The sequence below is a fragment of the Alligator mississippiensis genome, chromosome 4 (assembly GCF_030867095.1).
Source record: "Alligator mississippiensis isolate rAllMis1 chromosome 4, rAllMis1, whole genome shotgun sequence".
Lineage (NCBI taxonomy): Eukaryota > Metazoa > Chordata > Crocodylia > Alligatoridae > Alligator > Alligator mississippiensis.
In genome coordinates, this window is record NC_081827.1 from 19,800,238 (window position 1) to 19,824,728 (window position 24,491).

General features: G+C 42.7%; 1 protein-coding gene across 5 annotated transcripts in view; it reads left to right on the forward strand.

Moving 5' to 3' along the window:
- The window catches only part of CACNA2D1 (calcium voltage-gated channel auxiliary subunit alpha2delta 1), a 669,683-nt gene that overhangs the window by 340,560 nt on the left and 304,632 nt on the right, over positions 1 to 24,491 (forward strand). For all 5 annotated transcript variants that reach the window (XM_059725817.1, XM_059725819.1, XM_059725820.1 and 2 more), the window contains exon 5: positions 69 to 113. In XM_059725817.1, the coding sequence (XP_059581800.1) occupies positions 69 to 113 (45 nt within the window). The remainder of the gene's footprint in view (positions 1 to 68; positions 114 to 24,491) is intronic.

Consider the following 24,491-nt stretch of genomic DNA (forward strand, 5'->3'; position numbering starts at 1 on the left):
ACTTTAGGCCATGGACAATTTTATCCATTACTTAACAATTAAACATGTTTTTTTCTTTTCTGTCCCAGAACAATGACATCGTCTATTACAATGCAAAAGATGATCTGAATGACGTAAGTAATATATTTTTTTGTTTTACTTGAAAACTACAGGATTCCTTACATTTACAGGCAATTAGAAGGGATATTCAAGGTTTAATAAAGATATTAAACCCAGATTTAAATTTTTTTTTGAAAAAAAAATGTCTTGGCCCTCATACAGATGACTTCACAGGTCTCTCTAAGAAGTTTCCTAGACTATAAATGTTTCTTGGGACCCTCTTTAGATTCTCACCAGGTCTACTGAACTATAATAAAGGAACGTGCTTCTAACCCAGTATTGCCCATTTATTGAATCAGTTTTATATATAATCAGAATACTAGGATTGTACAACATTGTACACTATTTTAAAAGTTTTGAAGTATCTGATTACTCCCCTACTCCCCCCCTCCAATATCTTTTTGGCTGAGACCAAACCCAAAGCAGGGTGCTATCAACAGAGAAGTTTGTTCATTGGAGATCTTTAGGTGAACTTTCAGATTCAGTGTTGTCCAGCATGCTGTGCCTTTTGTAATAACTTAGAAAAAAAGAAAAAAAATAGAAAAAAAGAGTGAAAAATAGATGTAAAGTGGTAACTTTTGCTCCCAGTTTGTGATAATGTAAATGACCATTTGCAAATGATGAAAGAGATGCAAAAAAAGAGATTTTGGCCAAGGAGGATTGGATAAGATGTAGTATATTTTAATGTTTGGTTTCAATTAGAGTCATAATCTAAATTGCTCAAAGTTATAGCCCGACTTTAAAAATCTCCTTGGTTTTGGGAAGCAAGAGAAGTCATCTTTACTTTCCAGTGATATAATGTGGCTGCCAGTCTTTATAATCAATTTATAAAATGATGGGAAAAGTACTGTTGCTACAAGATAAACAAGATACATGGTCATCCCAAGTAAATACTTAAGTTTATTATATGGAATTTATACTAACTATAGAAAAGCATAATCACGATGAGGAAAACCAGCATCTTAGTTTTCATGCATCTCAAATTAAATTTGTACTTAGGCACCCATGTAACTGACCTGAGTTTGAAAGATGCAGGGCATTGAATTTAATGGATGACTGAGGTGCTCAGGATTTTGAAAAAAAATATCCTTCTTCTGTTTAAGTGCCTAAGATGTTGACTTTCGTGCTTACATTTAGCCCCCTGTGGTATAAGATAATATTGAAAAAAAACAACCTCTTTGGGACATTTTTATCTATTTATTTTTTTTTAATAGCTGTGGTTAAAACAGGTTAGGGAAGGCTGCAAAATTAACATTTTTTTACATTCATAGAATCTAAGTCCAGAGCTCCTTAAAATTCCTCCTCCTCTCCCCCCGCCCCTCTTTAAAAAAAATATATATATATTTTAGGACAATCATTATATTCTACCCAGTGTTTTGTTCTTTTTAGTTTGTGTTTTTTATGGCTGTAGGCTCCTTTTCATTCTAATGGTTGGGCTGCACAGCTCTTGATACCCAAAGGAATGAAAATACTAATAGACATCATGACTGTTGAGTTAATAGCAGTTGTCAGTCAGCAAGGAACAATTTGCCAATAAAAATGTAAAACTGTAACATGACAGAACAGTACATAGTGTAATACCAAAGAGCAACACCAATTAAAGTTTCCCTTTTGAACACCATGATACTTCTGAATGACTGAAACATTTAAAACCCTAGAGCTACAGTGAGATTTTGTACTATTCCCACAGTAGTAATCGTGGAGGATTTTTTCAAAGTAAATGTTGATAATATTTGAACCTGGTTGGCTGGTTTCAGTCTGTTATTGTTTCAGTCTTTGTTATTGTTATTTTGAAATATCCCTGGTATCCTGGGAGGAAAAAAAAATTGGGGAGTTGGCAAAAATAAAGTGCAGTTCTTTGGATCTTTTGTTCAGTTTAAGATTGGGCTACCTGGCTACAATGGTTAATAAAGTGAAATATATAATACAGTGGATGGAAGTTAGTCTACTATGCATTGAATGTCTTGTGTAGATGTGCCATATGTGGTTTTGTACACATCAGTAATATTGGTTTGATAAGATGTATTTATTTTAGAAATGAAACTGTTTTGTTCTTCAGTGTTAAATTATTTATTTCCATAGTTCAGTAACAGAGAAATGGGTAATTTATCAGTGCAAATTACAGTGATTATTTTAAGTCAGGCATCAAAAGAATTATTACAGAAAATACAATAAATGACAATTGTGTTTGAGAATAACTTAATTTTGTATGGATTGATTTTACAAAATGCAGATTTACAACCCGGTCTGCTCCGTTGTTGTTGCATTTGTATTCTTTTGTAGCATGATGAATGTAGAGACAATGCACATTGTTCTTAAACACCTGCTGCAAAATACTTGGGGGGGGGGGGGAATTTTAGTTAGCTACTGTTTTATAGCAGTTTTATGGAAAGCACTATCAATGAATTTCTGTTATACATAATTCTTAATCTATTTATTCTATTGCATGCTTCTAGAGATAACATTGTTACCAATCTGGCAAACTGTCTATTCATGCTCCTAGAGCCTAAATTACATTAAGAAGTTCTTTTCTCACATCTTATTTAAGTATGGCCTGATGGTTATGGCACTGAAAGGAGACTCAAGAATCTGGAGGCTGGACTTGCCACAGCCTTTTTTTTTCCTGGCTTTACCCCCTTAACATCTTTTTAGATCAGAAGATAAGGATAGTGCTGTTTCTTACCATGTGTTTTAGCGCCAGCATCTAAAAATGGATCCCTAGTCCTGGTTACGTTTTCCAGGCACTTTAGTGCCAGGCAGGGGTGGTGTGGGTACAAAGGTGCATGGCTGACAGGCCAGAGGTCGCAACTTTGTAAGCCGTAGCAGAAGCATTCATGGTACGGTTGGTCAGATTCCAACGAATCTGCAAATTCTGCTCAATACTTTGTCACAAGGACATGAAAAAGGAAGCAAGTCATGTTGGTAATACAAATAATGAGTAGTAGACGTCATTTCAGTTTTTGCCACAGACTTCTCTGGGCGCATTCCCACGAGTGAGAATATGTGTTGCCCCAGAGACAAAGAGCAGCAATATGTGCTGCTGCTGCTTGTCCCTGGGAAGTGTCCATGCACGCATGCTCTGGCACATGGCACATCATTGCCCCTGGTAGGGTAGGGAAGGCTGGGGGTGGCCCCAGCAGCTTACCTGGGAACCTGAGGGCCTCCAGGGGCTGCAGCCATGATAATCCGGCAGCTGGAGCGTGGCTCCAGCTGGCCAGGCTCCATTTTCTAGCATGTATGCTGCCACAACGTGTGCTGCCCCACTGTTTTAAGGTGCGGGGTTTTTTTTACACTCTCCGTGTCAAAAAAAACCTCCTGTAGTGCAAATTAGCAGTGTGAGGAACACCTGAACATGTGGCACTACATACTGCATGTCCTCACTCATCTGGATGTGCCCTCTATGAGCACTGGGCAAACCTTATCATCTCTGTTTCTGGTCCTCATGTATTACTTGCACAGTGTACTCTTTGTCTTTTCTCTCTTTGTTGTAAGTTTCTCCCAGTAGAGTGTTCTCTCATTGTGTGTTCATGGTAGCCAGCCCCTTGTATCAATGTAGCTTTGTTGCTGGCATATTTGGTGCCTCTGTACCACAAAATATTCAATGTAACACTCATCTAATGTTATCTTCACACACTTACTGTTTCTGGCTGGCACCCCTATTTCCATTACTGAAAGTGTCCTTTTGCATATGTGGATTATAGTCCTTTCATAGCTCTGCCATAATTTCTTCTTTCTTTGATTATTTCATTTAAAACAGTTTGTCTAGGAACAGACATTCAAAAAGCCTGACCTTAATTGATTCAATCTTTGCAGGTTAGTCTAACCTGGCTAGGCTAAACCAGTTTGTAACTACACAGGCATCCCAGAAGTGCAAACAGATGCCTGCAGTGGCTCAGGCTAGAAGTTGGGGGCTCTAGAGCAGCCCTCCCTTCCCTTCCCTAGTGCTGAGCTGAGGGGGATGTAGCCAGGCCTGGGCAGGAAACTCTGATTAGGGAGGGCCTCCCCCCCCCATTGATAACAGAACTTTTATCTGCTCTGTTATCAGCATTTATCACCCCATCAGAAAACAAAGCCTCTCTCATTAGTTCAAGCTCTTCTTAAACAATTTTTTATAAGGAAGGAATGGAGGGACATTACCAGCTACCCGTTGATTAGCTCCAAAAAGCCTTAAGCCAACAGTCCTGTCTGCCTTTGTCCTGTCTGCCACATCATGGACCATAACCAGCATGTGGTTTGCTAGCTAATGCTGAGAGGTGTCTGTGTAGGCGGAGTGGAGGAGGATCCCTGCATAGCAGGAAGTGGTGAGGGGAAGAGGGGGAGCACAGGGAAGCCAGTCTCTTCTAGAGCTCCAACCAGGGAGCGGAGGGAAGGGGCCAGCTCTGCTGTGGAGCAGAGATCCCCACCCGCTCAGATAACATGCTGGGATGCTGGGGGAGCCTGGTTTAACTTAAACCAATAAGGGGTCTGGGACAGACATTGCATAAACTGGTTTGACCCAAATCAGTTAAATCTGATACTACATTCAACCAGGTTTATCTCAAATTGGTTTCAGCCATTTTCAAACTGGTTTATGTGCACTGAACATTTGTTCTGTTACAGGCTTAAACCAGTTTCTGATTACTTAAACCAGTTTATGTGTAATGTCTGTCCCTAGCCTTTAGCACAACCATGACATTTTCTTGCATATACCACCAGTTTGCTTCTTTCAGTTTTCTCTAGATATTAAACTCTTCCTTTTCTCCTGATACAATATCTGGGCTTACTTCCTACAATTTTGATATCTAAGTCTGTATTTTCATCTGTTTTGTCTGTTTCTTCTCCTTCTCATGACTTCAGAAGTTCTTCAAACTCAGACAAAACCCTGTGTTCTACTGACTAGTAGCCAGTTTTTTCCTTTCTGCTCATCTCAAATTGTGTAGCCATGTTAGCATTAGAAACTGTAAGTGTGTTTTTACTGTAGATTGAATGGCATCTTCATGCTGTCTCCCATGTCTATACATTTGCTTACATCCAACTGTGAAACAGCACCCCCTGAAACAGTCTCTCAACTACTCTTTCTGTTTCCTCTTTTTCCTCCTCATTTTAATCTCTAGGAAAGTTATTATTTATGACATGCCACAAGGCCCAGCTCTTCTGTTATAAAAAAGCATGATTTGCATTAAAGGGGAAGGTAGATTAACTCAAGGCAGACCCAAAGTAAGACATATGAGCTTATGTTTTATTTCCATAGCTGACAGCATAAGGATAACTCCTGTACTCAAATCTTTGTGGGTAGGCTATCAAGTTCAAGATTCATTATGAAAATTTCCCTGTTTTCCTTCATAATATAAAATACCTTCCACTAATTATACATTTCTATTTCTGTAGTATATCTTCATGTTTTCCAGTCTAGTTTACTTTTCTGTTTTCTGGTTACAGAGTGGATGGATGGCACTCTTATTCTCCCATACCATCTAATTTAGCCTTTTTCAGCCTAATTACCTTACCCACCTGAAAATTTTACAACCTCATCTGAAAACTAGTCTCTCCTTGACATTTCATTTCCCTAATTTCTCAAATAAAGCCATCTCTCTATGATGCATGCTACACTAATTGATTAGTCTATCAATTAGTAGTGAGTTTCTTGTACTTCTTACCCTACATCAACTAGATGCTACTAGTTTATCTAATTGCTCATATTCAGCTCAGCACCATAACATATAAATATTTTGCAAGCTTCAAAAAAAAAGGCAGCTGTTATATTCTAATTTTTCATGTCACACAGGAAGGCTGGATAAGATACTAGTTTTGTACAGGTCTGTTAGGTTTCTGTTCACTGTCCTATTCAGTAAATCAGGGGTATCAAACTCATCAGGCCCCACAGACCAGATGGGAGGCACAGGGCTGGTCTGTAGGCCAGATCAGGACCACAGACTGGCCCTGCATGCCAGATCCAGTGTACCAGGTCAGTTAAATGTGTGCCTTTAACCAGACCTGCATGCTATATGACCCAGTAGGTCATCTATCCTACAATATTTAGGTTCTATACTGTAGTTTGTGTGATACACTTGAATTTTCAGGTGTAGAGTGTTTGAAGGATGCAGTACTTCTGAGGATTTCTGAGCAATACTGTATTTGTCTGTCCTCTTTTGCACATCTTAAAGTCTCTTTCTCTGCTTCTTCCATTTTGCCTCCTTGCTCTTTACATTCCTCTTAAGTCCCCTTGGACTCTCTATATGTTCTTGTCTTCTTTTGTACTGGCCTCACTTCATATCCAGTGATTTCATCTTCACACACCATTTTTCCAAATCTGTTTGCTCGTGTAATCCATAGAACAGGGGTGGGCAAAATATGGCCCATGGGCCAGGTCCAGCCTACCAGGCCATTCTTTCTGACCCATAGGACCCATTAAAAATTTAGAAAATATTGATTAGCTCCTGGCCGCCTCTCAAAGAGGACAGGAGCCAGGGGCAGTAGGATCCAGGAGGAGCCAGCAGTAGGAAACAGGAGCCCCACTCTGTCTACCCCCAGTTATTTCCCTGCTTCCTTCCCCTGCCCTGCTGCAGCACCACGTGGCTCCTGGCTGCATGGCCAGACCAGGGAGCATGGAGCCCTGCCAGTACGGGGGTGTGTGTGTGTACGTGTGCGTGCAGACAGGCAGGGGCAGTGTGTGTATGCACGTGTGTAGGCAGGGGCAGAGTGTGTGTTGTGTGTGCAGGCAGGGGTAGAGTGTGTCTGTGTTTGTAGGGCGAGTCCCACATGCACACCCCGCCATACACATGCACCCATACCCCCCTTGCATTTCCATACATGCAGACCCTCACACCCCCTCACACTCTCCAGCCACCCTCCCCCACACATATTTACCCCACAAACCCCATACCCACCCATACCCTACATATCCACACACACACACACATTCTCCCTTACCCCACATACCTACGCATCCACAGCCCCCCACAAACCTACCCCTCACAATATACAAGTTTAAGACTTCATTTTAAGCTATTGTGCAATCACCTCTATGTACAATACACAAACACATGTAAACCAGGGCAAAAAATATTTTTTTAAATCAAATTAATGAATTGTTACCAAATTTGCCCATTACTTTGGGGTGTGCTCATTTATTAGGCATAGTTTCTAGGGTCTTAGTGATTCTGTCAATGTGATGCTTGTGTTACTATACGGAGCTGTATATCTCCCTTCTGCAAGCCCTCACCCCCAGTGGAGCTATCTTGCAGGACTCAATCTCAATGGGACTGGGTTCCTCCAGTCACCAAATCAGTCATACACACAAACACACACAAATTAACGTGACACGCCTGATCTGGCCGGGCTGATCAGCATGGACAGGCTGACACCCTCATATTCCAAGAATCAGTTCATAAGAGCAACAATAAAATGCAGTCAGACACAAGCGCACAGGTAAACAGAATCCCTCTGAATCCGGCTGGGTGTCCAGCTGACACCCTCATGGGCCAGCATTCAGTTCATAAGGGCACGTCTGAGTCAAACTGGGTCAATCAGCCTGTACAAGCTGATCCCCTTATGTGTTTCAAACTCAGCACGTCCCAATCTTGGCCTCTTGATGAGCAGACCCCACAATAATTTAGGCTTCACAGGGATCTTTAGCATAGGTAAAAGAAGCATTGCTGCAGAGCACAGGAGGAAAAAGAAGCAGAGAAGGAAAAATATACCCAATTACTACCAGTTTGTCTATAAAAGTTATTTATTGCTAAGCATATGAAATATATAATAGTACTAGTAGTAATAGACATGCAAAAGAAAAACAAGCACAAACAATGACAATACTACCCTGGTTTCACTAAGTATTTGGGGAAACTTAGCTCAAGCTTAACTGATACAGGTCAGGTTCAGAAGTTTATGCCTAGAAAGAAGAGAGAACACTGGGAATCTCACCGAGTCCACGGTACCCAGGCTGCAAAGCTGACAGGCACAGTCTGTAGCACAATCCTTGAAGAGAGAGACGATCTGTTCTTCCAGTGTCCCAAGAATGACAGGGGATGGTGTCAGCACAGGAGTTTTCTTCTCCTTCTTTCTTTCTCCCTTTTCTTTCTCCTCTTAAGCACACACACTTACAGATTTTTATACCCTCAGTTCAGCTGCTTTGAAGCACCCTCAGTAGTGTAAATCATTGTCTTTTCTATTGACAAGGGGTTATCTGGTTTGGACCATCTCAGGAAACTGATTGATAATCAGGAAACACTTAAGATTAGGGAGGAACCCAAATACTTGGGAGCCAGCTTGAGATTCCTATGGATGGCAGATATCCTGATGGGATATCTCATGGTTTCTTCAGAAACAATAGATAGCTTGCAGCATCAGGATTTTGGATTTTTACTTGTTGTGCACAAGCCTCAGCTTAGCATGACTTTTCCAGATTTTACTATAGTCTTTTAACAGACTTAAAGCAATTATTGGGGTGCTCATAACCTTTTGTGGAGAGGACTCCCACCAGTCGTCTCGGGAAAGATACGACAACACCTGGGATTAGGGCTCCAGCAGGCTGGATGCTGTGATGAACCCTTAACCATTGTTCAAATGTTGCCCGTACCCCCTCAGACTCGGTCTCTTGCCTCAGCATTCCCTAACCCGGCAACCGAGTTTTAGTCAATCAAGTTTAAACAGGCCTCCCATAGTGGGACCGGGGAATGTACGGCCCGAGATGCCTATTAAACTTAGAGCTGTGTGTGTGTGTCTGGGGGGGGGAAAGTCCTTAGCAAATCCAGATTAGAACTGGTCTGATAAATGCTGAGCTGGGTGTGTGTGAACATGGGTTGATTAACATTGGAAGCACAGATTCCCCATCATGCAGTGCTCTCCTGCTTCTCTGGTCCCAGAATTCACAGCAGTCTCTGCTTCAGGCTTTCTGTTTCCCATCTCTCATGTAAATGAATGGTCATCTGGTTCCATCTCAGATGCAAATGAGACCGAGGGCAGTTGTTCACTCTTATCACCCTTATCTGGAGAGTTTTAGGTGCGTCTCTCACTGCATCTTAATCAGTTTTGTTTAGGTAGAGGAGGAGAGGGAGGGGGGGTGAGTCCTTTGTGAGTCAGACAGACTGCATCCTGTGCCAGGGTTGCCCAAGAATACAGAGCTGAGGCATAACAGAATGTTTTAGATATTCACTTTTTAGAATATAATTTGGCATTTTTTTGGTTCCAAAATGGCAAAATTCCTTGCTGAAAGGAGTACTTCTAAGGGCAAGGGACTTCTGGTGGTAAATGTCAGGGGTTGGGGGGCAGGACTTCTAGTCCCAAGATGGTGACCAGGGGGCGGGGTACCTGTCAAGGAGCATGCCTACCCATGTGGCCCTTGACAGCTTGCCAAAACTTCATGATAAGCAGCCCTCCACATGAAATAATTGCCCACTTCTGCCATAGAAGGTACTTAATAGCCCTATCTTTTCCACTCATCGTGCTGTTTTCTTTTCTTATTTGCCTTATATATTTAATGTTTCTTTCATTTCTTCTTTGACTCTTTCCCTCTTCAGCTATTATTTTTAATCTTTGTCACCTCTACAGTAGCCAGGACAGTCTAATACTATGCAGAGAGTGCCCAGTTTGTGTTTCTCCAATATTTATATGGAATAACCTTCATTGCATTTAAATACTAGCTTTTGTAGTAACAAACCATAAGGATAATATTAAATTTAAGAGCTTAAAATCCAGTATTATATTTTGACTATGTTCCTTGGTTTAGTATTGTCAGTTATCTTTTTATGCTAATTTAAAAAAAGAGAATCTGTAGCAGATTAGCCTACGGTTTTACTTTTGTAGTATACAACATGCTAAAACTAGCTATACAATTTAATTCTAGATTTCAGAATTCTCTATAGAATTGTTTTAGAACTGCCCATTAAGGGCTCCATTATTCACTGACTATTGCTCCTTCCCTTGTTCTTTGTGACATTAACATTGGTTACTTAATCGATTACAATGCTGGCAGTCAGATGATGAGTTAGAGTTATGATAACCTGTACTATACACTTTCTTCTCTCTCTTTAGGTTGCAGTAATATGGGTTATTTAATTGGTTACTGTACTGGCAGTCAAATGATGAGTTATCACAGATAATTGCAGCCCTATCAAATAGCTTGTTATTAATTTATAATGCAAATAATAGTGATACTTTGGGTCTGCCTTGAGTTCATCTATCTTCCCCTTTAATGTAAATCATGCTTTTTTATAAGCCCTTTTTAGATGGAACAAAATAGCCTAAGGAAAAGGAATTAAAATAAAATAAAATAAAGGGAACAACTAATTAACTCAAAGGGCCAAATCTTGTTCTTTTTACTTTCTTTGCTCCTTATTTTAATTTAACATTTAGCTTAACCCCAACCACAATGCTCATGCCCCACTGAAAGCTTCCAGCACCCTTTTGCTCTTATTCATTAGCCCTTAATTGGGAACAGTCAGTTGCATCTCCTGGCAAGGGCTACATTCCTAATTGACACAAGTGATTTATTTGAGAACAAGATTTCCTTCACAGAGTTGCATATTGGATAGAAGCCATGACTGATGGAGCAGCACTGCTTGTGCAGATGCTAATCATTTACTAATAGTTAAAGCAACAATGGTACATTTCATTCACTGCCTTAGTGAACAGATGCAGGGGTCTAGAATTGTGGCTCCATTCAGGGACCCTGGAAGAGCACAGGCAGTAGCATTCAGACTATGGCTAAAATTTGAGTTTTACCCAGAGGGAAGCAACTTGTCTCCCATGAAATCAGGACTAACTTATGAGTAATTATTTTCAGTATGAAGAACTACCTTCCTTATAAAGGTGTGCATGCAGTAATCTGTTTAAAAATGTATGTGATATCTGCCGCAGGAGGTAGATGACATTTCTGAGAGAAGCTGCCTGCTGCTGCGGGAAAACTCCCAAAACATCAACTCTTAAAGAAATAAAACAATATCATCCTCACAGTTCTGCTACACTTCTTTGTGAGCACAGGCCAAACAGAAAACAGGTGCATGCTTTCAGACAAAAATCATTAGATCAGACATGGAAGCTGGGTAGCAAGGAGTTATGTGTTATGAGTATAGGTGTGGTTTCTACACACACCTTTTTCTCCCCCTCCCCTACCACAACGAAGAAGGGTTTTCAGTGTACCAATTTTTGTGTCAGACTGAGATATCTTTGTTTTGGCAAGTAGTATGAATTTATTTTCTCACATTTGGCTACCTTTAAAGTATGCCAAGTTGTGCAGCCCAAGTACATACTTGCTTTTGAAAACAGTGTATGTGAAAATCAGTCTTGTGAAAATCTCTGTGCTTCATCCTGTACCACCACCTGCTATTTTAAAATGCAGAGTGAACAATCAAGGTAATTGCCGAGCAAGGCATATTACGTTTGTCCCTTACACTCCTTCATCCTTTAAAAATTAAGTAATCATTTGCTGAGTTCCCTTTTCTTCTTACACAAATTGTGTCAAAGGATAAGAAAAAAAATTACCATGCATTTGCTTTAGAGAGCATATGAACCATAGGAATACTTGTGTTTTAAGGGACAACATTTGTTACCTGTGAAGCAGACACTTTAATACCTATCTCTTTTCTGAGGGACCTTGTGTTGTTAAAGCTGTATAAAACTCATTAGTTTCAGGTTGTAGCTGCTAGAGTATACCTTTTTCTTCTGTGTTAATTTGTGGCATTGCAGTACTTTTGAATTTTGCTTTGACTTACAATTACATTAAATTTAGTTAAAATGAGAGTCATGACAATGATTTAGCCAAAGTTTACTTGAAGCTGGGTCTGGGCTCACTCCACAGTGACCTCCATTACTTGGTGCTCTTCAGATTAGCAACCTGGAACGAATTTAAATTTTGTGCTGATACCAGGTTGGTGATGTTTGTTCTTTTGTTTTTGTAATGGAAATTTCACACAGCTTTAAATGTCTCAATGTCTCTGCTCCTTCAGGACCCGAGATGTTTGAACAAGTTTAGATAAAATCTCTTTCAACTCAAACTTTAAACCTGCTTGGGCTTTGACAAAGTTTAGTGAACTTTTATCTTCATAACACTTCAGCCTGGCTTGGTTCTTTTTGGGTCCAGAGCAGAAATGTGGAGCTCAGCAGAAAGAGAAAAATGGAAGGGCAAGCTGAATCTCACTGAGCAATGAATAAAAATGTGCCATGCATTACAATGTGTTTTCAGTTTTATCCATATGCACTGGTTTAAATTATTTTTATTCTTGTCCCTCAAAAAATTCATATTCTTCACTGTCCTTTTTATTATTGTGTCTTTGGGTCCAAGTGGTTAGCTAGTATTCTAGACCTGGCATATTTGTTTTTTTTAATATGAGGAGTTTGATACAAATTGGGTATAGTGTTTGGTATTACTTTTCGTTGATGGTGCTGGTGATCACTCATGGTCGAGGATGATCACTCCTATAGGTCAAGTAAGGGGTTGTAAATGAGTCTATTGATGGCTAAGAAGGTGTGATTCTAGAGTCACAGACTCTCTGACAAACGCCACAAGTGGTGGTTAAAGTGGCAGTCAAACTATGGATTTCTGCCTTGTTTCCTTTTCTTCCATTTCTGTCATTTTTCTGCCTCCGGGACAAGCTGTTTTTTCCTCCATGCAAGATATAACTTCTCTCAAAAGGTGTTGCCATGTAGCCCTGTCCTGGGCAAGCTTTTCCCAATTTGTGGTGTCAATGCCACACTTAATGTTTGCCTTGAGGGTATCCTTGAAGAGTTTCCTCTGGTCCCCTAGTGTCCTTTGTCCTTGACTGAGTTGGGAGTATAACTGTTGTTTCTGTTTAAAGAAAATAGAACTCAAGTCCTGTCTCCTTGAACAAATAGCAGGCAGGTCTCTTGCACAGAAATCTCTAGGTGTGCCACTCCAGAAACCTCTATCCAGAAAGCTCTATGGGCACTGACAGATGTGTAGCTCCCCAGTCTAACTCATGGCACTTCATAGAAAGTGCCATGAGTTAGACTGATCCGCCCAACTCAACAGACGTTTTCTGTTGGATTGGAAGGGTGGGTGATCGAGCTCCACTTTGGCGCTGATCTAGGGAGAGAGGCTGAGTGTCTGCAGCATCAGCCTCTGAGCCCTGCGCCTCCATCTCCGAGCTCTCCTGCTGTCTCAGGGGAGGAATGGAAGTCAGGGGAGGGAGGTCCATTCTGGGATTTTCCCAGCCCACTTTGGAGTGGGGAGGTGGGTGGATTGGAGCCCCCCACCTCAAAGGGGAGGTGGGGGGCTCCGATCCACCTGCCCCACTGTCCAGCACTGGCTGGAAAAACCCGACTGAACTCCCCTCTTTCCTTTTTCCCCTTCCTATTCTGAAGACAGTTCCGGGAAATAAGTTCCTCCCATTCTCAACCCAGCCCTGCTTCCAGCACATGCTCACAGATGTTACTGAAGGTGCTCTGCTTTAGAGTACCTTCATCTGAACCCTCGTGTAATGAAGGTTCGGATTATCACGTGATTGGGCATTTTTAAAGTGCTCTGCAGCCATGTGCTTCTGTCGGTGCATGGCTGTGGAGCATTTTCAGTGGCCAATCGCATGACAAACTGTCATGTCTGTCAGCACCCCATGTCTTTTGCCTTTCAGAATCATGCACAGATCTATAGTCACTGCCCTTTTCTGTCTTTTAACTAGCTACAAAGCAAATGGACAAGCTACAAAACAAATATCATAGCCCCCTCTACTTCAGCTCTTCAAACAGTATGACTTAACTATGAACTTAGAGCACACGTGGGCAAAATATGGCCCATGGGCAGGATCTGGCCCACCAGCTGATTGGATCCAGCCTGCAGGTGCTTACCACTTGATTGATCTGGCCTGGCTGGCAGCTGCCCCTGTTGTACTCTGCCTGGGGTTGTATTGCCCACTCCTGCCTGGTGCAGCACATACTGCATTCCTAGCCTTCCCTAGAGGAGGGCCCTAGGCCCGGCCAGCAAGCACACCTTCTTGGCAGGGATCCTAGTGCTGCTGCTGCAGCCTCCCAGGGAACTTCTGGACTCATCCAGCCTCCATCAAGTCCTCTTCCTCTCCTTGCTGGAGCACTCTGGGCAGCAGATAGGGAAGGGAAGCTGGAGTGTTGAGGAGAGCAGGACAGAAGGTGAGCTCTGCCGGCAGCTTGCTTTGGTCCGGCTCATGCATGGGTGGGCGGGGAGCATGTGGATGGAGTGGGGGGGTGAAGGAGCTCAGCTACTCAGAAAACCCTGCCGGGCAGGCACAAGACAGGCAGGTGGGGTGGAAGCAGCAGCAGCAACAGGAGCCAGCACGGGCTTGGTTGCAGCCCTGCCAGGCAGGTGTGGGACAGAGACCAAGAGAGCCGGCAGTGCTAGGCTCAGCTCCCTGTCCCACCCCTCTCCCCTCTCTTAGGGACTTTTCTTGTTGCCAGTCAGCAGCAGCTGCTCTCTCACTCCCTTGCAGCATGCTTCGAGCCAGGCAGGCAATGCTGATCCTCTTCTCCTCCTCCCCCCACCTGCAGAAAGGGCTGGGTTCAGCCATGTCACAAAGAGCAGGCAGGGGGGAAACTGGGTGGGGGTGAGGAAAGCCCCCCAGCACACGCACACCCAACCCACCAACACCGCAACCACACTCCCCACACACACACCCAACCCCCTCTCCCCCACATCCACACACACACACACACACACACCGCACCCAGTACCCTACCCTTCCTTCTGCCTTCAGTGGAACTCTTCAAACAGTATTGCTTAACTGTGACCTTGGAGACTAAATCTAAGGTACTACCCTACCCTTCCTTCTGCTTGACATCAGAGTGACAGGGCTAACTATCTCTTTCTACTACATATTTTGGCTACCTCCAATTATTCCCCTGTTGAGTCTGAAAAAAAATTGGTATGCTACTAGTATTTATATTCTTGTAGGAACTAGAAATTCAGTCATGAGACCGGAGCCCCACTGCACTGGATGCTATAAACAGAGAACAAAAAGTGATTACAGTTTAACACGCTGACACATGGGCAAAAACTGTGAGGCCATATTGGTCATCATGAAAGGCAGCATTCTTACAACAATCAGCAGTCTAGTTTTATCAAGTTTTTCTTTGTGAGAAGCAAGGTTGGAAGCCGGGTCCAGTTGGGAGCAAAGATGCAGAAGGAAACAAACAGCATAAAGTATCAAAAGAAGAGGTTAGGGATTTTTTTAGAGAAGCTAGATGCTTTCAAGTTGCAAGGCCAGATAGGATACACCCAAAGTTTTGAAGGAATTGGCTGAGGTAATTTCAGAGCCATCAGCTATCCTCTTTGTGAACTCGTGGAGGTTGGGAGAGGTCCTGGATACTTGGAAAACCACAAACTTAGTGCCCATATTTAAGAAAAGGAAGAAGGAGGATATGGGAAACTACAGACCAGTCAACCTGATCTCTATACCAAGAAAGATTTACAAAAAAAAAACCCAAACAAATTGGATGGAGTTACTGATGCTCTGGAAAGTAGGAACCGTTAAGGAAATGCAGCAAATGCTAGGAACCAGAGTGACCCAATTAGACTGGAAAAATGCTTCACAATCAAAGACATGCAATGCAACAAGGACACATGAAAAATCCTCTACTTGGAACAGAATAATTTCATGCACAAATACAGACTGGGGAATGGCTGTTGGGCTGCTGTACTGAAGAAGGACTGGGGGATTACAGTAGACAACAAGCTGAATATGAGCTATGTCCTCTTATTGTAAAAGCCAACAGCATACTGGGTTGTATTAACAGGAGTGTCACTTGCAAACCAAGGGAAGTGATCATTGTGATGTTACTTACAAATCATCAAACTGAGTTAATACATGGTTGAGATAATAAACACAGAATTGTCAGGAAATCAGCTTTTTTGTTTGTTTAATAATCTCATTCTCACATGGCAGGAGCCTCTTAATTAGGTGATTTGCTTTGTTCCTCTCAATAAGGAACAGGTATTTTAAGACTGGACAAAGTCCTCTTAATCTCCTGTTGGAAAAACCTGCAGGAGACAGAGGCTTACATCTTTTCCTGCCTGCTACCTCTTCATGATGGAACTGCCTTTGTTTAGCAAGCAGGGTTTGATCATATATTTTATTGAACCAACTGTATATTTTGGAGAGATGTTAGATAAGGTTTTGGGCAGAAAATGCCTTTCCTCAGGACAGTATCTCTGAAGAATACGCTTCTTGTATATTTCCTGGACTCTCAAGATTACAACAACACTCCGACTTTAGGGTGAACCAAAGAGGATGAGAGGTGACGGTCTCTTGGAAATGCAGTGTTTAATGTTTATCTGTCCAGGTGATGCTTGATGCACTCCAGAGGGGTCAAGGCTCTGGACTTCACTAATTGTCAAGTAAAACTTCTTTGCAAATATAGCGAAGCTTCCCTTTAGAAGTCGAGTGGTGTGTGGTAAAGCAAACTGAGACTCTGATTCCATTGTACTGTACTTAAAAGTTTTGTCAGCATAACTCCAGTCAAGGGTTTTCCGCTCTACCTCTGACTGACATAGCCAGTCTGTAAGACACTCTACTTTAAACTAAAGTTTTACCAAGTCCTTTTGCTGGTCATGTTTCTTCTTGTGATCTTTGAGCATTTCCATCTCCACTATATCCTGGGTAACTTGACTTCTCTTTCTTTTAGGAAAATACACACTACATGCTTTTACTGCACTTTTATCTTTATGTCTGAAATCTAACAGTCTCATTTTTAACAGTCTGTTTTGGATGTCAATGTGAATTAATGCCTTTCCTGAAGAGATGAATATTTGAACTGACAGTGAATGGATGATTGACTGTAGCTACTTTGGTATGAAGAGTTTGTCATAGTGTTCACTGAAAAATGAAAGTCTTCTACACCACCTATACCTACCAAATATGTCAATTCTTCAAGAGTATTACAAGGAAGTTGATTCTAATCAATGGTAGGGATGTGGACTCTCTTTGAGTTACCATTAGAATTATAAATGATCTTAATGCCTGAAGGTGAAGGTGGCCTTACATCCTAGTTGAATTTTGGGAGTAGAAAAGCAGCCACCGTGCTCATCTCCTTTCACTCAAATCCATACAAGTCTGTTCTTTCCTCCAATCCCATACATAAATATGTATTTGGGACTACATGAAAAATGCATGATGATCTGATACAACTGTGCCCCAGAGCTACCTCCTACCTGTGAAACAAAGTTATGAAATAATAATGGCAAGACTGTCACATTAGTTGTCAATATCCTAAGAAGATGAGGGGGTTCATAATGCAAAGAATCCTTCCTTGAAGGCAGACTTGCATACCAGAGCAATACTGGAAGCCTCCCCATGGAGGATAAGTTTGTTACACTTAAGATCAAAATTCAACCCTAAAGCTAGCGATTCATCTTTTTAAAGCAGTGCTTCTTCCTCTGGGAGTCTCTCTCACTTATATCAGATGCATGAGTGATAATGGCAAAAATGAATGTACTGTAATTGTTTGTGTCATAAATGAAGTTAATCATGATTGCACTTCTTAAAAACTCTTACTGAAACAGGGTTTTCAGGTAAAGAACTCTGTCCCTTAATTTTGATAAAAAGGGTGCATTTCTGACTGCTGTGGCACATCACTTGGGTTGTGTCAGTCACGCTGACTTGTGTAACGTAGCAGAAAACTAAATGACTTAATCTGATGTAATTTTATCATGTGATCTGAGGTGGAAACAAGCTTTGAAAAAATGTATTTTTTTTTAATCAAGGACGGGAGGAATGGAGCATTTAAGGATTTTATTTTTAATAGGTACATTTTTTATGATTGCATAGATTAGTGCCTACATACATGTTAATGAGTTGGAGGTGAGGAAATAACATCTTTTTGTGTAGGTATATACATGTTTTCAAACTTGTATATGTCTGTGGAGCTGCTTGTTTCATACAGTATCTATTGAAAGAAATTGTCAAATATAATCTTACTCTGATAAAACACAAATACTGGTAGCTAATCTGTGATAAAATTACAAACCTACTTAAAATATGTATATATGTGATCCAAAAGAAGAAAATAGCAACCATTATGCTTTAGTCTTGGACAGTCCACCCTAAATCTTAGATGAGCGTTGGGCAAGGGGCAGTATGCAATTTTTGCCACTCCAGGCGGTTCCAGGAGACACTCCACACATTCCTCCCCTGTTTCCTCCTTGCCTCCAGCAGCTATTTATTTCTCACTCTGGCTCAGTCATTGTGGCCTATGGTAGGAGTTTGAAGCCAAGACACTGCTTATTCTTCATCTGAGATTGCTGGCCCTTCCTTCATCACCCCTGAACTACCATTTGCCCTGGAAAGGAAGTAAAAGGGCTGCTGCCTTTCTTATGCTTTATGGCTGTTTTAAAATTCCAGGTAACTCTCATAGCTATTTTGAGGGAGGCTCCAACTCTTTAATCCAGTTAAGAATAAAATGTCTGTAAAACTAGACCGAAGAAATTACCACAATTCATTGTAGAGCTGTATTTGTAGACAGTCACATATTGTGTTAGGTTTAGGACTTAGTCTAATTCATTGTTCTCTACTTCATTTCTTCTTGCATTAATAGTATAATCCATTATTTCCTCATTCTTCTCTAAATAAAAGCATTTGGCTTTAAACAAAGTATTGGACTTGAAACAATTTTTAATGCAAGGCCATTCAGACATGAGCTTTGTATCCAAGGCACGTCTTTTCAGCCTTGTGCTGAATAGTAATCTTCAGTTTATCTGTAGGAAGGAAATCTTGCCTGGTGTGGCTGGAAAAGGTCATCTACGTTCTGCTTCTTCAACTGTGTTCTCTCAGCTGAGTTCTAGCCTTTCAGCTACCTTAATGATGGTTCATGAAACGATGGCTTTCAGCTAATCTTCAAGCTTTCTCTTTTACATGCGCATTACATTTTAACTTTTATTTTTATTTCTATGAAATTCTTATATGAAGATTCCCATTGTCCAAACCTCAAATAATTTCAAAATGGACTTTAGCTGGCCTTTGAGTTTCATAGTTATGTCCTGCGTCTCTCTCCCTCTGACATTTTTATGAGTGCCTGTATCATTTTCAGCTAACCCATCTCTTCATCTTTCTTTTGAATGTCTCTCTGCTTGTATCTACTATCTCACTGATTCTTTTTGATCTTTATGGATTCCCATCCTGTAACTTCATACATTCTTAAGTTTGCTCTCACCAAATTTTTATTTTAACTATAAATATGCTCAAACAGTGCATGGTTAATTTACTTAGAATGTATCAAATGGAAGCTTTTATCTGGGGAAAATCTATAGCTGCGTCTTACCTAATTAATGGATCTGTGCTTTGTTTGGTCTCATTGATTGTTTTCTGTTTGTCTAGCTATTACAACAGTAGTTTAATAGCCTAAAGAGGCACATTTATAGCCCCAATTAACATCATCATGAGTTAATGTCTGCACAATGCTTTGAACACTTACAGCCTTACAATTACTTAATTTTACTTAATTGATAACATGGACGAGTGGTAGATGAGGGACAGAGAGGGCATCAATCAGTGGCATGCTTCAAGAAGGAAATAAACAGTATTAGCTCTAACCTGGCAATGGCTGAAGATTGCAGTGCCTTATAAAACAGGATCAGGATTCAGGTGGTGCTTTGATGTAGTGCATAAGAAGGGATACAGTATAGGTTAAAGAACTATGACCTTTAAAAAGTTCAAATTTAACTGTTGATATTGGTTTTAGAACTAACTCCTAATAAAAAGGACTCTGAGGATTTAGCAATTCATATTCACATTGGTTCTGATCTATTAAGCAAGGAAAACAATGGGTGTTTTGCTGCATTTAAATTTAAGCAAGATTGGGACACATTAGAGGTTTGGTTTGATATTGGATGTGAAACATATTCACTTATGCAAACCTCTTTGAGCTGGAAATCTCACAAGATCAGTCTTTCTCAAACAGACAACAAGACTGAGACTACTTTCATGACATCTAGTTGAATGCCTAATGGAAACTCAGTACAAGAGCTCCACAGAAATTGGGAAGCATGATGGCAATCTAAATTATTTGTTGTTGTTATTTATTGTTCAATAATGTAATGGCTTTTTCCCTGAACCACCAGAAAGGCTTGGATTTGGTTTTAGGTGGAGGTTTAAAGTTGCATCACATTTTGTTTAAACCAGGCCAGAATACTAAGTTACATTGTGAACATTCCTCCCTCCCTAATACAATAACTATCAAAGCCAGATGTTTCCAGTACTAATATAGGCAGTTACAACCAACAGGCAATATCTTAGGGGCAGACCATGAAACTGCTGTTGGCAAAAAGAAAAAAAAACCAATAAAATGCCACCCTGATTCTGCTCTGCATACAAGAGAGAACAAGATCATTTCACAATATAGACCAAGTAACCTTTTGAGCCCTCTTTCTTTCCTGTGCAAACCTTCCATGTTACAGGGCATGTTTCGGTGAGCAGAGCAGCCTCTGTGGTTGAGTAGACAGGGGAAGGGAATGGCTGGGCTCAGTAGATGCTTTCTGGAATGTGTTCACTCTTTATAAAATAAGTGATTAATAACAATGTACGGGTACCTTTTTATCAATGTTATGCACAAGACTGCAGAATGCATATAACAGTCATCAGTTTCTTCTTTCATTGTACTCAGTCTAGCCTTGAAAAATATAAAGAGAGCTGAACATGACAGGAAAGGGGCAAAAATAGTTATGAGAGAGAGCCAGAACTAGGAGTGCTGACTGCCAGGATGGGCAGTGCCAGGAGAATAGATAATGCCAGTAAAGTAGTGCCAAGAGCAGGCAATGTTATAATTTGCAGTTGCACAGGAATTGATTTTAATGGGTTGAAGAGCATCACACATAATCCTCATTGGTCCTGCAGTTGTGCTGCAGCTGTCCCAACTCAGATCTGCAGAAAAGAGCTGCAGCAGTACATTGCTTGATCACATGGAAATAGACCATTGGGCCCAATTGGGAAGGCACTGTGGCTTTGGTAAATTGAGCTGTCAAAGAGTAAGCCAGCTCCAGGATGAGATGTCACTTCTTAAATATATAATGCAGTAGTCCTGCAGGGAATGGCATATATAGTTAACTTAGTGTGTAAGGGGAGATTGGGATAAGGATATGAGCATATGCTGCTTGCCATAATGTGAGCATTGAGCCTTTGACACTATATGCAGGGCCCAAAGATCCCTTTGAGTTTTGTCTGTGAGAGATTTCAGCACTGAGAGATTTCCCTCAAAGGGGAAATTCTCATGAATGGATATGTGTGAACTGACGTGCGTAGGGAACTTGATTTATTTTGAGTTGGGGAATAGGATCTGCGGGCTGTGTGGCTCTTGCCACAGGCTGTGCTATTCCTTGCCAACATCTGGAAATATAACTGAAACTACTATGCAACATTATGCATTGGCTTCATCTATTGGATCCATGTCACTTTTTTTCTCTACTAGCCTTTTGCCAGATCATTTGGGATCAAGAGAGCAAGTGTGATGCAGAAGTGTTCCCTAATGCCCCCATGCTTCAGCATCTCCAAGAGATGCTCAAACCTGTTGTCCCACAGGAGTATTTCAAGAGTCAGAGTTAGAAGAGATGTCAAGAGTTACCTAGTCAACTCCTCCTATGTAAATGTGATATGCACTATTCCTAAATAATACCCTATAGCAACAAACATGATACGAGGTCTAGAAAACATGACTTAAAAGCAGGGATCTTGGTTTTCCATTTCTCATGGAAAAACAGAGAAAACCACGGATTTCCCATTTTTTATCAGAGAAAACATGGATTTTCCCTTTTAGAAGAGAAACCCAAAGAAACCCCTTTTGCAAAGAGCTCTGCAGGCTGGCTGAGTTCCAGTTTCCAGGAGCTGTTTGCTAAAGGAGAGGGGAAACGCTCAACCCTGCCTGGAGGGAAAGGGAGTGGGGAAAGGCAGGTCCTGTCATTCACACTTACCAGGAAGCTGCTTCAGGCTCACTCTTCTTGCTGGAAGTAAGTGGGGCTTGGGGGTTGCAGGGCAAGGCTGGGGGGGAAGCTGGCTAGGGCCTGAGGGAGCAGGGAGATTTGCAGCCAGTCAGGCACTTTGGCTGGGAGAGGGTTTGTAACCTCCCTGCCATAGTGCTTGGCGGGCTGAAACCCCTGCCGCTCCCAGCCAGCTGCAATCCTCCCCCCTCCCTCAGCTAGCTTGGGCAGGTGGGGTTTGAAGCCAGCTAGGAGCGGCAGGGGTTTCCACCCAGCCGAGCACTCTGGCTGGGAGCAGGCAGGCTGCAAACCCCCTCCCAGCCAGAGTGCCCAGCCAGCTGCAAACCCTGGCTCACAAATGCTGTGCTCCCTGCCATGCTGCCCTCCCCTGGGCTCTCCAGAGTGCAATATGTGTGACTGGCATGGCAGGGCACAGCAGGGCCATGCATGAAAGCTGCCTACCGGTGCCCTGGCCGCACTTCCTCTGCTTGCATGGGGGCAGTGCACATCTGCCCTGCCCCCATACCCCCATAGATCTGTGGGGTGCAGGTTCCCCCTGCCCCCCCAGGAGTGCATGCTGCCACTGGGAGCTGGCCCTTCCCAAGCCTGCAGCAGGGGGAGAGCCATCTTGTGCTCCTGCTGTAGCAGCTGCTGCCATCCGTTGAGAGCAGGGGGCTGCAGACCTAGGTCCCTGACCCCATAGCCATGGCAGCTAGGGGCCCCCTCCAACAGGGTTGGGGGGCAGGGGCTGTGGGTGGGGGGCAAGGGGCACAAGCAGGGCTGGGGGCCTCTTTGGGGGGGAGTTAGGGACATCAGCAGGGCTGGGAGGTGGGGACATTTCATTTTAACCATGGATTTGGGGACTTTTATCAGAGAATTTGCAATATTTTTCATAGATTTCATAGACATTAGGGCTGGAAGGGACCTCGGAAGATCATCGAGTCCAGCCCCCCACCCAAAGGGCAGGACGTCAGCTGGGGTCATAGGATCCCAGCAAGATAAGCATCCAGTTTCATCTTGAAGGTGTTCAATGAAGGCGCTTGAACAACCTCCGGCGGCAGGCTGTTCCAGACCTTGGGGGCTCAGACAGTAAAGAAATTCTTCCTTATGTCCAGCCTGAAACGATCTTGTAGTAGTTTGTGACCATTCGTCCTCGTCATCCCTTGGGGCGCTCTGGTGAACAAACGTTCGCCTAGATACTGGTGATCACCCCTGATAAACTTGTAGGTGGCCATCAGATCACCCCTGAGCCTGCGCTTTTCCAGGCTAAAGAGCCCCAGGGCTTTCAGCCTGTCATCGTAGGGTCTGCTTCCCTGACCCCGATCATGCGCGTGGCTCTTCTCTGGACTCTCTCAAGCTTCTCCACATCCTTTTTGAATTGTGGAGCCCAAAACTGGACGCAGTACTCCAGCTGCGGCCTCACTAAGGCCGAGTACAGAGGGAGAATGACGTCCCGGGATTTGCTTGAGAAGCTTCTATGGATGCAAGCCAGCGTTTTGGTCGCTTTACTAGCCGCAGCATCGCATTGCAGGCTCATGTTCATCTTGTGGTCAATGATAACCCCCAAGTCTCTTTCTTCCATAGTGCTAACCAACATAGCACTGCCGAGCCTATAAGGATGCTGTGGGTTTTTTTTCCCAAGGTGGAGAACCTTGCATTTATCGGCGTTGAACACCATCAGATTCTCATCTGCCCACTTGCTGAGCCTGTCCAGGTCAGCCTGGATCACCCGCCTGTCTTCTGGCGTGGATGCTTTGCCCCAAAGTTTGGTGTCATCGGCGAACTTGGCCAGTCCGCTTCTGACTCCAGTGTCCACATTGTTAATAAAGATGTTGAACAGTATGGGTCCAAGGACAGAGCCCTGGGGGACCCCACTGGTCACAGGACACCACGATGAGTGACTTCCATCAATTACTACCCTCTGGGTTCGACCCCGGAACCAATTTTCCAGCCAGTGGATCGTGGGGGACCCAAGGCGACAATTGGCCAGTTTCTCCAAGAGACGATCATGGGACACCAGATCGAAGGCTTTTTTGAAGTCAAGATATATGACATCAATCTCATCTCCCTTGTCCAGGTGACCTGTCACCTGGTCGTAGAAGGAAATGAGATTGGTCAAGCAAGACCTACCCGCAACAAACCCGTGCTGGCTATCCCTTAAGATGTTGGCGTCGGCCAGTCCATTAAGGATGGCCTCCTTAATAAACTTTTCTAAGATCTTCCCTGGGATAGAAGTCGGGCTGATGGGCCTATAGTTAGCCGGATCCACTTTCCTCCCTTTCTTGAAGATAGGCACCACGTTGGCCTTCTTCCAGTCTTCGGGCACTACACCAGAGCGCCAAGAGTTTTCAAAGATCCGCGCTAGAGGCTGGGCTATGATGCTCGCCAGCTCCTTGAGTACCCTGGGGTGAAGATTGTCAGGGCCGGCTGACTTGAAGGTATCCAGCTTCTCAAGATGTTCCTTCACAAAGTCAGCATTAATGGAGAGCAGGGGATCACCCTCACCCGGACTTCCCGGCCCTGTAGCAGG